The sequence below is a fragment of the Bos javanicus genome, chromosome 14 (assembly GCF_032452875.1).
Source record: "Bos javanicus breed banteng chromosome 14, ARS-OSU_banteng_1.0, whole genome shotgun sequence".
NCBI lineage: Eukaryota > Metazoa > Chordata > Mammalia > Artiodactyla > Bovidae > Bos > Bos javanicus.
Window position 1 is genome coordinate 24,525,689 of NC_083881.1, and position 15,171 is coordinate 24,540,859.

Sequence of the window (15,171 nt, forward strand, 5' to 3'; positions counted from 1 at the left end):
TCAGTTTCTGAAGCTATTTTTACCAAGAAATTGTGCTGTGGGCAGATTTCTTTAATTTTTTATTTTACAGTGACTTCTGGTCCCCCTTTTCCATATCTTGTGCTTCTGAATTATTATTCATCACTGTAGTCAAATTGATGATTTTTGACACCTTGATTAGTACATTCTCAGGATGGGTGGGAATTTACATGGTATTTCAAGCTATATTGAGAGACTAGTTAGCACTTTAGGACAAATAAGTGGCAAATTGCTTATCAAGGTAAATAAAAACTCCAATTTTATACCACTACCACTAATATTGTCGTACTACTGAATTTATTATTTATTCCTCCGTGCTAAAATCTGTGTTTATTTTTTTTTAATTTATTTCACTGAAGTATGGCTCAGATGGTCAAGAATCTGCCTGCAATGCAGGAGACCAGGGTTCAATCCCTGGGTCAGGAAGATCCCCTGGAGAAGAGAATGGCTATCCACTCCAGCATTCTTGCCTGGAGAATCCCATGGACAGAGGAGCCTAGCGGGCTGCAGTCCATGGGGCCGCAGAGAGTCATACATGACTGAGTGACTTAACACACTTACAGTTGATTTGCAAGGTTGTGTTAATTTCTACTGTATAGCAAAGAGATTCAGTTGTACATAAATATACACTTAATTTTTCATATCCTTTGGAATCTGTTAAGTTTATTTTTAAATTTTATTTTATTGAAGTATAGTTGATTTACAGTGTCATGTTAATTTCAACTGTACCAAAGTGGTTGTTATACATAAATATACATCTTCTTTTTCATATTGTTTGGAATGTAAGTTTTAATTTATTTTGTTGAAGTATAGTTGATTTACCGTGTCATGTTAATTTCTACTGTACAGCAAAGCGATTCAGTTATACCTATATATATACACATTCTTTTTCATATTCTCTGGAATCTGTTAAGTTGAAGGAAGCTGGTCATACCATACATTGATTTAACCACTCTTTGTTTCTCTAGATTGGAAGAAAAACAAGAATGCACTTTAAAAACCACTTCTGGTTTATAAGGTGACCCATCAATCCTCACAGTGACAGGAATCAAGATGATTTTGTCTGCAGGGTTTCATTTATTAAAATTTAATTTGCTCCTGAGCTTGGCTCTGGTCGCTCTGTGCTAGCAAACTAGCTATAATTAGATTAGCAGCCTGCTAAACGCTGGTGACAGCTGAGCCTCAGAGAGCATGTGCCGGATTCCGCCCCAGCCGCTCCTCATTGGTTGCCAGCCGTGCTGCTCGCCGGTTTGATAGGTTTCCACAGAACTCTTTATGCTGCATTGGAGACACGGATACAGAAATACTCCGCTGCGTCCTGGCCACGGCCGAGGTGCTTAGCTGGTAACGTTACAGGAGGAATCGGGCACCCAGGAGAAGGCGGTCGTCTTTGTTGTGAGAGCAGGGCAGTCACCGGCTGCTGAAAGGGCTCAGGGAAAAAGTTTCAGCTCATGGTAATTACTTTGCATCTTTATCTCGCCTGCAAAACACGGCCATGCATGAAATGAAGCGTGCTCATCATGTCATCTGCTTAATTTGATCTTGCTTTTGTTAATATCACGCACCCCTCCAGCGTTCCGTCTCAAATATGCTCTCCCGGAGAAGGCTGAACTGGTAAACAACCAGCTTCTTCGTGCGGGAATCTTGTTTTTACCTGGATGCTAGAGTGCAAGTGCTGGGGAGCAAATCTTACTGGTTTCTCTGCTGTTTGGGGGAGCTCGACGCTGCATCCATTTAGGTGTCTCTGGAGGTGCGTTTTGGTACCCGGGCGACTTTTTTTGCACGGGTCCGGACTCTCCTGAATAATGAGCCCTGGAGGAGAGTTCGGAGAATCACACTTTAATTAGGACAGAGCCGTGGCCCTCCTGGTGTCAGCGCAGGGTCTCAGCTTCAGAAGTAACCTCTATTGTTTCTTCAAAGATCTGTGCAGCCTTCATTTTGGATGGGTTCTCTTTGTTTCCCCTTCTGTAGTTTTCATGAAGCCTCTTTCTTGTAGAGGATGTTTGCATATCCCATTCTTCCAGAGACACTGCAAGGTGTGTATTTGCCCTGTGCCAGACAGAATTTTTGACTCAGGCTTTGTTTAACAGGGATGTTGTTATGGGGAGTTGACATCACAGAAGGTGGGGTTCTTGCCACTTTGATGTTTGACAACATTTAAAAATTTCTGTTTGTGGTTGCCTGGATGATTTTGCAAATCAAACAGTAAATAATCTTGAATTCTGTAATAAAGATGTTGCATTGGGAAGGAGGAAATATTTAAACAGCCAAGGCTGAGCTTAAAGAAACGCAAGCAAATGCACTCCAAGTGTTTGCTTTTCAGCGTATCTAGAGTACAGCTACTCTGTGGAGTTCTATTTTACTGGGAAAGAGCCCCCTTGCCACTGTTTAGCCCCCAGACTTAAAAATTGATGTCCTCACTGTATCAGACGGTGGAGACCACAGAAACTTGTGTATTGAGTCACCAGTCACACGGCTGGCTGACTGCCACCATGCGTCTAGGATCGGTGGAGAACCCTGCTGGTATCTGAAAGCCGTCAAGAATTATCTCCCTACTCCTGAAAAGCCAGACATTGCCATTTAAGAATCTGGTTAAAATAATTGCTTTGAATTGAAGCTGTAATCTGGCTCAAGGCGTTCAGTGTGTTCTTTGGTGGAGGACAACTTCAGAATACTAACTGTGGTTTCCTCCCCACCCATACCTCCCAGCCCCTGCAAATTCCCTCCCTAATCCTTTCCTGGGGCATACTCTTTCTCCCACATAATGGTTTGTAAAAAAGAACAAGGAATATTGGGAAAGTTTGTCGTTTGTGGTGATAGGGTGTTGTCTGTAATAAGTTGGATGCGGTTCCTTGTCATCTGGCATCTCAGTTTTGAGATACTGTGTCTGGTGAGATGGTCAGCGGAGGAGTCCCCCTGCAGCCAGCTCTGACTTCCTCTTCGGACGCCCCGATAATGGAAACCACACCCCTGGTCACATCTCACCAGGTTGCGTAGAGGGGGCAGAGGGCATGGTCCAGTTCCTGGCTTTGCTCTTCCTCGCCTGCCTCTTCATTTTTGCCTGACCTGCTCCCTGTGCAGATGTGGAAAGTAACCTCCTACCCACAGACGGACTTGGACCGACACTTGGGGAGGAATTAATTGATGTGATCCCATCCTTGTCTCTCCCCTTTCCTTCTCTGAATCTCATAAAACACTTCCTAAATTACCTTGGCCTTAGAGCATTCTAAGAAGTTGACTGTCTTAAAAGTAAATTATTGTTGCCCAACGTACTCCCTGTGAACCTCCCTGCGAGCATCTCGTTAGGCTCTGCATCACAGGAAGCCAAGGGAGGTGGTTCTGGCTGATGCTGACTCTCAGGCTTGGATCCTGAGACTTGCTGTGTCTAGAAGGAACTTATTAAAGATGTAAACATTAATATAACAGTGTGTGAATATTGTGTAGTGATTTACTATGATATCCTAGAAGATCTTTTAACATACACTAAAGGGGCATTTTTCTATTCTGATAGCACCAAATAAATTGTTATTTGTGTTGTTGCAAAGTAACAAAATCTGCACTTTTATCTTCAGATGAATCACATCTTAAGTTTTTTTAACTACAAGAAGGGAAATCTATGTATTTCTGAGATAAAGAAGTAAAAATTAGTGTCTGAGGCACTTGAACATTTTGTTCTTATAATTCTATAGCTCTTTATTGATGAATGACATTTCTGACCTACCAAAAATAGGTCTGTGAGCATGAACTAGAGTATAAAACATATAGTAATTAAAAGTAAAGCATTATCTTATATAAGTGATGCTTTGTAACTTTTTCTTTTAGAGTTTTATAATCACAGTAGGAAAAATGATAATCAGATTAAAAGTGAAAAGTCCTTCCATGTAAAACTTGATGTTCCACAAAGAAGCTGAGGTGAACAGGGTCTGAAAGTTCTAGTGGAAAGAAAGGAGGAATGGTCAGTCGACACCGTGAAGAGCTGCAGAGTTGTACCTGCAGGTGGCTTTCTGGCTGGTTCCCTGGGCAACTCTGGTATCAGAAGCACTGAGGGAGGGACTTCCCTGGTGGTCCTAGGGTTGAGACTGTGTCTTGCAATGCACAGGACTTGGATTCAGTCCCTGGTTGGGGAACTCGGATGCCACGTGCCACAGAGCCACCAAGACCCAACACAGCTAAATTAAATAAATAAATTTTTTTTTTTTTAAAAAAAGCACTGAAGGGAGTCTGGCATTATATTGCAGGGTTGACACTCCAAAACCTGCCTGGGCTGTGAAAATGATTTTGGAGACATTAGGCCTCTTCTAGGGGCTTCCCAGTTGGCACTAATGGTAAAGAACCTGCCTGCAGATACAGGAGACAAAAGAGATGTGGGTTCGATCCCTGGGTTGGGAAGATTCTCTGAAGGAGGGCGTGGCAACCCACTCCAGTATTCTTGCCTACGAAATCTCATGGACAGAGGAGCCTGGTAGGCTGTGGTCCATAGGGTTGCAAAGAGTCAGACTCGACTGAAGCAACTCAGCACGCATGTGTGCACTCAGTATCACTTGTGGTCTTATTTGTGGTCTGTAATAAATGTCATAAATAGAAAGTATCATGTCTTTTCTTCCTCCTATTTTTGCTTCTCAGAATGCACACTAGATTGTTGCATGAAAGTATTTTTATTTTGATAGATTTATATCATGTGGGATTCTAAAAAAAAGTTTTAATATATCCAGTAATTTAAAAATGCATCCTTGGGAGTTCTGTGGTGGTCCAGTGGTTAAGACTTTGCCTTACAATGGAGGGGGTGTGGGTTCGATCCCTGGTCAGTTAGCTCAGATACCATATGCCTTATGGCCAAAAAAACAAAACATAAAAAACAAGCAATATTGTAACAAACTCAATAAAGACTTTAAAAATAGTCCACATGAAAAAAATCTTTTAGAAAATAAAGAAATAGAAATGCTTCTTAAAGGAATCTCAAAATACCTTCCTAACTGTTGTGCTCTTAGTAATTCAGGGATAGCTTTTGAAACTGCCTGCATTGCCGGAGTCATCATCTGCTATTGGATGCCTGTTGGTTCTTTTATTTGTTTAATTAGCTCTTTTATATACTTCAATCATTTATTTTGTATGTGGTCATTAAAGAGAAGCCCGTAAAACCTGGGCTTGGAATATAACACTTCTGTTTGACCTTACTATGATTAAGGCCTTCTGCTCTCCTTTTACATTTGATGGAATTTAGACAGATTTTCGGGGCTTCCCTGGTGGCTCAGTGGTAAAGAATCCACCTGCCAGTGCAGGAGATGTGTGTTTGATCTCTGGTCTGGGAAGATCCCCTGAAGAAGAAAATGGCAACCCACTCTATATTCTTGCCTGGAGAATCCCATGGACAGAGGAGACTGGCGGGCTACAGTCCACGGGGTTGCAAAGAGCTGGACACGACTTAGGGACTAAACAACAACCACCACCACCTTTATACTTGCTGTCTGTGGTTAAATATGTCCTTGCAAAAGTTGTCAAAGCAAGAACACTGAGCTTGTAAATGAAATGGTTATAGAAGAACTAGCGCAGTTAGGTTTACCTCCCTGTTTGTTATTGTTTTCTTTCAAGGTTATTGACCAAGTTTTAAAAGAATTGTCGTTTTCTGTTATTGTGTACAGTTAATAGCCTGCTTATTTTTGTCAAATAGAAAAGCAATAGCCGTCTCTTTTTTGCCTCTATTTTTAGCTATTTCGTGCAGTGGAGAGTACTTGAAGGGAGCAAGGATTCCCTGCGATTCCTGCCTGCAACTGGGCAAACACTTATTCCCCTCTCAGGTAAGTCAACTGCTTTGTTTTGATCCATTCTGAGCAGAAGATATTGATTCTCTCTGAAACCCATGTCAGTATGGCACTAAGACAGAGAGACAGAGGTTTCAGATACTTTGCTATCTGGCAAAAAAAAAAAAAAGGCATTCTGCTATTGAGGTCCTGCAGGACCAAAAATATTGATAAGAGTAATGATGACTTCCTTTCCCAGGGGTTTCCATGTTGTTGTTGACATGTCTTCTGGCAGTTACAGTCTTTTAAGGGCTGTGTCATATTAATAGTTACTAGTAATCTCCCTCATATCTGGAAGTACATGAATTTGAAGACAAAATGAAATGAATGAACAGTGAGAAGCACTATGTACTTGGGGAATGAGGTGCTGCTTTCTGGCTGGCCTAATGCTGTGGGGCTAGTAGCAAGTACCCTGGGGTTTGGGACACAGAGATCTCTGTGGGACAGCCTCCCACAGGAAGTCACGTCTAGAGGGCAGAACCTCGATGCCACCCAGGGGACAGGCCGAGAGGGTGGGGCAGGTATTGGAGGATGGAATGTTTGTGTCCATCCTGGGAAAGACTGAAACCAAAAGGAGAAGAGGGCGGCAGAGGATGAGATGGTTGGATGGCGTCACTGACTCAATGGACATGAGTTTGAGAAAGCTCCAGGAGATGGTGAAGGACAGGGAAGCCTGGCGTGCTGCAGTCCATTGGGTTGCAGAGTCAGACATGACTGAGCAACTGAAGAATAACACAACAACATAAAGGACATTGCTGGGTGCTTTGTCCCACGTCCACACCACTACCAGATTCCTTCCTGATGGTGAGCGTGGAAGCTTCCTGTATCCAGACACATCTTCTCATGACGGAGCTGAGGAAGTGGCTGAGCAGAGGTCAGTGTCTAGGGGCTTCCTCCGCTTTGACAGAGGGACTGAGATCCCAGCGTCACCAAATGAGGTTGGGGATATTTAGGAAAGAGAGGCAGCTCTCTGGTTAACACAGGTCTGCAGGGACCTGACAGGTGGTGAAAGCAACCCTTATGAAATCACTAAGTTTGAGCCTTGGTGTCCATGTCTCCGAGTGACCACGTGCTTTGGTTTCATTGCCAGCCTTCCTCCAGCCTCTTTGCCAGCATTCATATGTAACACACCTTTTTACCTGGACAGCATACCACGCACTTTATAGTTGTTTATTATTGCATCATGCAGAACTTTATTGGGTAGATGGTGTTGGCCTCCAGCAGTCTCAGCATCTAACTCAGGCTGACAGATAAGAATCAGCTCCTGCCTAGTGGAATTCTACAATGTGTGGAAAGAGAGATTCAAGAAAAAGCCAACAACACGTATCAGTGATCTACCCTGAAATCCATCAATGTTATCACCATGTCACCTTATCCCAGATGTGAGAAACTCTGACATGAAAGCCTTGGGCTCCTTTTGGCTGGAGGAAACTCAGTGTCTCCTGTTCCCAGCCCCCAGGTCATAGAAAGGCACCTGCTCACAGGTGGGTTTTATGGAGGTTGCCTCCAACAGAGCCAGTCTTCCCAACTCCACTTGTTCTAGGAACCCACCCCTCTTGATTTGCACTCAAGTGCAGAGTTTTCTGGAATATGAGACTTTCAAGTGCTAAAAGCAGGACAAGTCCCCAGCAACAAGGGGCGTCTTCATCCCTCTTATGATTCCCTGTACCATCCCTCTCCCCTCCACCCAACAGCTGGCTCCTGAGAGTAAGGGAATTGGCCGCCCAGGTGACGCAAGTGGTAAACAACCTGCCTGCCAGTGCAGGAGACAGAAGAGATGTGGATTTGATCCCTGGGTCGGAAGATCCCCTGGAGGAGGAAATGGCCGTACCCTTTAGTATTCTTGCCTGGAGAATCCCATGGAGGAGCCTGGAGGGCTGCAGTCCATAGAGTTGCAAAGAGTCAGACACGACTGAACACACATGCACAGTAACCAGGAAAGTACTGGGCATGGGAGGCGGAGTAGACACAGGTGTAACAGCTCCTCCGCTTACCGGCCCTGCCAGTGGCTTTCACCTCAAGCCTCAGTTACCTACATCACAAGTAAGAATACAGACACACTCCTAAGGATTTGGGGAAGGTCACATGGCAGCCACGGGAAGTGTCAGGGCAAGTGTAGGCCTGGAAGAGTAGGGCCATTCTTCCTGCCTCCTGGATAGGCTGCCTGGAGGAGATAGTGAGTTACCTTCACAGACATCATTGTCTTTAGCTTTGTCAGTATTACTGTTTGGCCAGATCTTACATTGGGGAGATGAGAAAGGAGTCAACCCTGTCAGTCATTAACACAGTGTCGCCAGGTTGTAAGCTCTGGCTCTGGGCCCCTGTGTCTAATTCTCAAATAATGCCAAGTCATTGTGTGTTGCTGCTGCTGCTGCTAAGTCGCTTCAGTCGTGTCTGACTCTGTGCGACCCCATAGAAGGCAGCCGACCAGGCTCCCCCGTCCCTGGGATTCTCCAGGCAAGAACACTGGAGTGGGTTGCTATTTCCTTCTCCAATGCATGAAAGTGAAAAGTGAAAGTGAAGTCGCTCGGTCGTGTCTGACTCTTCACGACCCCATGGACTGCAGCCCACCAGGCTCCTCCATCCGTGGGATTTTCCAGGCAAGAGTACTGGAGTGGGGTGCCATTGCCTTCTCCCATTGTGTGCTAGTTACTTTAAATTGTTTTTGTATCAGTTTTCTCTTAGCTAAGCTAGAAACAGACAAAAAGTACTCTAGAGATTGCTATGAAAAGCATAGTTTCTGTGTTATTGTACAAATGTTTTCAGTTGTTTTAGGCTATTTTCACTTGTAAAGTTTGTTAAAACTTTGTTCTTTTCTGAGTTTACAAGTGCCAAATAAGTCACCTTATGAAGAATATGTATTATTATTGTCATTAACATTTCTCACCACTCCTCGATGGGTTCATTTAAGATTATTACGTTTTAAAAGTACAAGATGGGTCTTTTTTTTTTTTTTTGAAAGTGGTCCCTTCTTTAAGGAAACTAAAAGAGAAAAGGCAGGCATAAAATGACCTTATCATGTTCTTTGGGTCAAACTGTTGAGTGTTTTCAGCCTAGAAGCTCAGTGCTCCTGTGTAATGTGTATGTGAGTCACTTTTCTGGGGACACACAGCCACCAACCTTTGTGCATTATTCATGTGATTGAATTTCAGGAAGTAAGTTATAATGTTCCCTTTGGTTGTAGTTGCTTGTTATCTTAATCAAACTTAAGTAATTGATAAAGTCAGTCTTCTCCCAGAAAGTCACCTTTTTCAAAACCTCTCGGGATGGAGTTTCGTTCCTTTAGAGCATGAATGCTGGGGACTTGAGATTGCTGGCAGCAGAAACAACCTTGCACGCTTGTTTGTGTGTTAAATGGCCCTGACCGGGCATACCTGCTAGCTTTCCACATCGCTTCTTCTCCATCTCAGTGTCTCACGAAGCTGGTCATCTGCAGAAAGGAATCTAGTTCTTGTCCATGACTCATCTACCTTTCATTCCCTCATCTCTGACTTCTGCCTTTTCCCACATCAGCTCTCTGCCAGGCGAGTGACTCCGACCAAGCTCAGGTTACACCAGGCCTGTCGGGTGGCTCCTTGAAACTGGCAAGGCTGACCTTGAGCAGGTCTACTGGGGCCAGGGAGAGCCGGCCACCAACAAGAACCTGACCTGGCTCACTGCCTTTTAGAAAAGAAGAGGGAGATGGGGAGAACCTCTGGAAATAGCAGCTGGGATTTCAGTTGTTTTATTCCTCTCATAAAAATTGTATAGACTTTTGGAAGAATAGAAATAGGGATATTCCCCTCTCCAAAATAAAACTCTAGGACTTCCCTGGTGGCCCAGTGCTTGAGACGTCACCTTCCAATGCAGTGGGTGCAAGTTCCATCCCTGGTCAGGGAGCTAAGATCCCCCATGCCTTGTGGCCAAAATAAAAAACATAAAACAGGAGCAATATGGTAACAAATTCAATAACTACTTTAAAAATGGTCCACATAAAAAAATCTTAAAAATATATATATAAATAAATAAAGTTTATTTATATAAACTTTATTTATAAAGTTTATATATATAAAGTTTATTAAAAAATCCTCTATTTGTGAGGATTTAGCACACATTTCGGAGAAGGCAATGGCACCCCACTCCAGTACTCTTGCCTGGAAAATCCCATGGACGGAGGAGCTTGGTGGGCTGCAGTCCATGGGGTCACAAAGAGTCAGACACGACTGAGCGACTTCACTTTCACTTTTCACTTTCATGCATTGGAGAAGAAAATGGCAACCCACTCCAGTGTTCTTGCCTGGAGAATCCCAGGGAAGGGGGAGCCTGGTGGGCTGCTGTCTGTGGGGTCGCACAGAGTCAGAAATGACTGAAGCAACTTAGCAGCAGCAGCACACATTTATTATGAAATTCAAGAAGCCACTATTGATTGCAATTTAAATTATTAAATTACCAATTAAGTGATTTGGCATACTTAAAATGCTCTTTTCTTAAATGAAAGACATATTCTGTAGGTTGCTGTGTGTATAGTTTGTTGTTCATTATTAATGTCTGTTACATTGTAAGTCAGTTCATTGTCAATGTAGTTTTTTTCTGCAAGGAGTAGCAGAAAAGTTAAGGCTGTTGTCTATGGAAGGCCTACTCTGGAGCGGGGGTCACAGCCCCCCTGCAGTCTTCACATGTCCTGTAGATTAGTCTTTGTGGTTTAGACAATGGCACAAGAATCAAAGAGGTTAACCTCATACAGAGGGTGACCATGTGACCAGACACACGCTGGGTATAACACCCAGGTCCACCTTGACTCTTTTGTCAGACCCCAGAACTGAATATCATTGCTTACTGATAGAGTCATAAATGGAATGGGAAGATTGGTTGAGGAAAATTGGGCTATGGGGAAAGGGGTGGGAAAGTTTCCAGAGAACACAGCTGCCTGGTGGAATATTATGAGACCTTAGAAGCCAGAGGCTTCCCTGGAGGCTCAGTGGTAAAGAATTCACCTGCAGTGCAGAAGATGCAGGTTCAATCCCTGGATTGAGAAGATCCCCTGGAGTAGGAAATGGCAACCCACTTCAGTATTCTTACCTGAAAAATTCCATGGACAAAGGACCCTGGCATGGGCTACATTCCATGGGGTTACAAAAGGGTCAGAGATTACTGAATGACTGAGCATACATGCTGGAAACCAGGCCAAGTTCTCAATGAATAACAAAAGGGAAGAGGCCAAAAAGTCAAGTGATAAAGAGGGCATCAGAGCAGGTGCATGAGAGAGAGAGGAAGACACCTTCAGAGTGATCAGACCCTCCTGTCTGGTCTGTTCTCCAGCCTGCTGGGTGTCTGCTGCATCACTGTGATTGAGAAAGCATTTGTGTGTTTTGAATACTGACATTCAAAACCACATGACACTGCTCAGGACTGTGTGATCCTTGAGCACTGGAGTATCCTCTCCACGCTGGTCTCTCTTCAGTAGCCCAATGCTGTGGTCTCAGTGGGTGTGTGTCCCTCCCCAGATTCCTACGCTGAACTCTGGGTGGCTCCTGTGATGGTGTTAGGAGCTGGAGCCTCCAGGCAGTGCTGGAGTCCTGAGGGTGGGGCCCTCCTGAATGAGATTAGTGCCCTCTACAGAGAACGCTCCAAGGAGAAGCCCCACCACTTCTGCCATGTGAGGACACAGTGGGGAGGCTGCAGCCAAGAAGAGATCCCCACCGGAACACAACCATGCTGGCCCCATGATCCTGGATGTCCAGCCTCCACAACTATGGGAAATAAACATTTGTTGTTCATAAGCCACCCAGTCTATGGCATTTGATATATATATAATATATACATATTATATATATAGTAGCCAAAACATAAGTAAGACACCTAGGATAAAGGTAGTTGCTATATAATACAGGGAGCCCAGCCTGCCACTCTGATGGCCTAGAGGTGTGGGGTAGGGGGAGGGGAGGGAAGCTTAACAGGGAGGGGATACATATGTATAATTATGTCTCAATCACATTGCTGTACAGCAGAAAACAACACAACACTGTAAAGTAATTTTCCTCCAATTAAAAACTAAATTTAAATGGATAAGAAAGCTATGGTACATATACACAATGGAGTATTACTCAGCCATTAAAAAGAAAACATTTGAATCAGTTCTAATGAGGTGGATGAAACTGGAGCCTATTATACAGAGTGAAGTAAGCCAGAAGGAAAAACACCAATACAGTATACTAACGCGTATATATGGAATTTAGAAAGATGGTAACAATAACCCTATGTACGAGACAGCAAAAGAGACACTGATGTATAGAACAGTCTTATGGACTCTATGGGAGAGGGAGAGGGTGGGAAGATTTGGGAGAATGGCATTGAAACATGTAAAATATCATGTATGAAACGAGATGCCAGTCCAGGTTCGATGCATGATACTGGATGCTTGGGGCTAGTGCACTGGGACGACCCAGAGGGATGGTATGGGGAGGGAGGAGGGAGGAGGGTTCAGGATGGGGAACACATGTATACCTGTGGCGGATTCATTTTGATATTTGGCAAAACTAATACAATTATGTAAAGCTTAAAAATTAAAAAAAAAAGATGTAGTTAGATATTCATTTCTGTTATTTTGTTAGGTACTGGGTTCACAGATAAAACAGAAAACCTGAAAATCCTCCTAATCTGAGTTTCTTCTTTGGGGACTTCCTCCTATTTGGCAGAGGAGGTGAAATTCTTTCTTGCACCTGGTCTTTTTTGGGTGTTTGGACAGACTTACTCTTGTAGGTTCATCCGAGCCTAAGATGTTGGATCTCTTGCTTTTACTTGAGTCTCATGGGCCTGATGCTCCGAAAGACAGACTTAGAGCTGGGCTCAGCAACATCCTTTGTCAAAGAGAAGCAGCTTTGACTAGGACAGTCAGTGGAAGGACCCTCCTCTGGACCAACAGAACTCATGGTTCTTTACCCCATGTGCACACAGAGGCATCAAACCTTGCCTCCCTGTGTCCCGAGCATTGGTATTGTCATCTCTTTGTCACCAAACAGCTCCATTCCTAACTTTGCCATTTGCTTGTCAGCTTGCCTTAGTCTTTGCTCTCAGACCAGTCCACTTAGTAAGCAGAAAATTCTGAAGCCCTGTTTTCTTCTTGTTACTTCCTGCTCCAAAATCCTGTTTCTTTCTGGTTGTTGTTGTTTAGTCACTAAGTCATATCTGACTCTTTTGCCACCCCATGGACCCTAACCTGCCGGCTCCCCTGTCCATGGGATTTTCCAGGCAATAATACAGGAGAGGGTTGCCATTTCCTCCTCCAGCGGATCTTCCCAACCCAGAGATCAAACCCAAATCGCCTGCATTGGCAGGTGGATTCTTTGCCGCTGAGTCACCAGGGAAGCCCTTCTTTCTGGTTACCTTTCTGGTTACCTCTGACGTTACCTATAAATGTCAGAGTGAAAGTGAAAATCCCTCAGTCGTGTCTAATTTTTTGTAACCCGATGGACTGTAGCCTGTCAGGCTCCTCTGTCCATGGAATTCTCCAGGCAAGAATACTGGAGTGGGTAGCCTATCCCTTCTCCAGGGGATCTTCCCAACCCAGAAGTCGAACTGGGGTCTCCTGCATTGCAGGCAGATTCTTCACCAGCTGAGCTACCAGGAAGCTTGGTAATTAAAGCCACTTCTCAACCGGGCTACCCACCTTCATCTAAAGTCAATGTCCATCTCTCTCCTCCTGTTCCCCACACATTTTGCTCATCAGAGTTTGTGAGCTTTTCCTTGCCTGGAATTCCTTATCAATTCCTGTCTCCCAGAGTCTGGGAATTACTTTGAGGCCCATTGTAAAACTTACTTTTTCCATTAAAAAAAAAAAAAAAAAAGAGGCTTTTGAGCAAAATCCAAGAATTTTTGCCAGTCATTCATTCAAATTTTTTCACAATTAAATATATACCAGGTACATTTATGAGTAGTCTTGAAATTATTTTTTTGCTTGAAGTATTTATATGATTCTCAAGTTCCATGGCAAATTGATATAAAATTTGTCCCTTAATGCAAAGACTTCCCAAGCTGTAAGAAAGTGAAAAACAAGTAAATCAGAAAGAGAAAAACAAATATCATGTATTAACACATATGTATGGAATCTATAAAGATAATGCTGATGAAACAATTTGCAGGGCAGCAATGGAGACGCGGACATGGAGAAGAGACTTGTGGACACGGCGGGCAGGGAAGGAGAGGGTGGAACAAATTGAGAGAGTAGCATGGAAACTTAGACATTACCATATGTAAAATAGATAGCCAGTGGGAAATCGCTGTGTGACTCGGGGAGCTCAAACCAGTGGCTGAGACAACCTGGAGGGGTGAGATGGGGTGGGAGGTGGAAGGGAGATTCAAGAGCCAGGGGACATAGGTATATCTATGGGTGATTCATGTTGATATATGGCAGAGAACAACACAATATTGTAAAGCAATTATCCTTCAATTAAAAATAAATAACACTGCCCAGGCTCTCAGTTGTTTGCTGTTTATTAAGAGCAGTGCCATACAAGCCACCCCTGGTGTCCACATGGCACACCGGGAGGACGTGGGCTGGGGCTGAAATCCGAGAAGAGACTGCAGGTTGTTTTTGCTGCATTAGTGGAGTTCTGTGTCCTGATGAACTTCCTGGAGAGGGAAGAAGCTATTTATCAACCCAGGAAGCCTGCTATGAAAATAACAATTTTATTCACCAACACAAAATGGAAAGCAATTGTCAGTTCTTAAATGTCCATAATAGACTGACATCTAAATAGACATGTGGAAACACAATCAAGAGAAAGATTACAGCATCTCCTCTGAGAGGTAAAACAGACCCACTGATAGCAAGAAGCTCAAGTAGAAACTGGATCAAGATCCCACTCACTGTGGGGCCCGGATCAGCGTTCCTCTCCTGTATGGAGGCCCTTCTTATCTCTAAATCTGCTTCTATTCACAACTTATATTCCGTGTACTCATGGTGCCTCAATCTGTGAGTGCAGGCAGGTCCTTTTCTCATTCTTTGAGGACGTGTTGTTATTGTTGCTTTGCTGTTAAGTCTCGTCTGACTCTTTGCCACCCCTGTAGGCCACCAGGCTCCTGTATCCATGGGATTTCCCAGGTGAGAATACTGGAATGAGTTGCCATTTCTTCCTCCAGGGATCTTCCCAACCCAGGGATCAAACCCATGTCTCTTGCATTGGCAGGCAGATTCTTTTACCATTGAGCCACCAGGGATGCCCACCTGAGGACATAAGAGTGCTTATTGATCTGGTTTGTGTTACAGGAAGTTGCCTCTACTAGTTTCTCATAGATTATAAGAGGTGTAAGGGTGGGAATTCTGTGTTAACTCAGTGTGTCTTTAGAACCCAGCACAGCCTCTAACATGATAGAGGCC

At 43.9% G+C, this 15,171-nt stretch overlaps 1 protein-coding gene across 2 annotated transcripts in view; it reads left to right on the forward strand.

The window, feature by feature from the left end:
* FAM110B (family with sequence similarity 110 member B) overlaps window positions 1–15,171 on the forward strand; it is a 143,491-nt gene that overhangs the window by 68,287 nt on the left and 60,033 nt on the right. For both annotated transcript variants that reach the window (XM_061438788.1, XM_061438789.1), the window contains one exon: window positions 5,725–5,813. In XM_061438788.1, coding sequence (XP_061294772.1) covers window positions 5,725–5,813 — 89 coding nt within the window. The remainder of the gene's footprint in view (window positions 1–5,724; window positions 5,814–15,171) is intronic.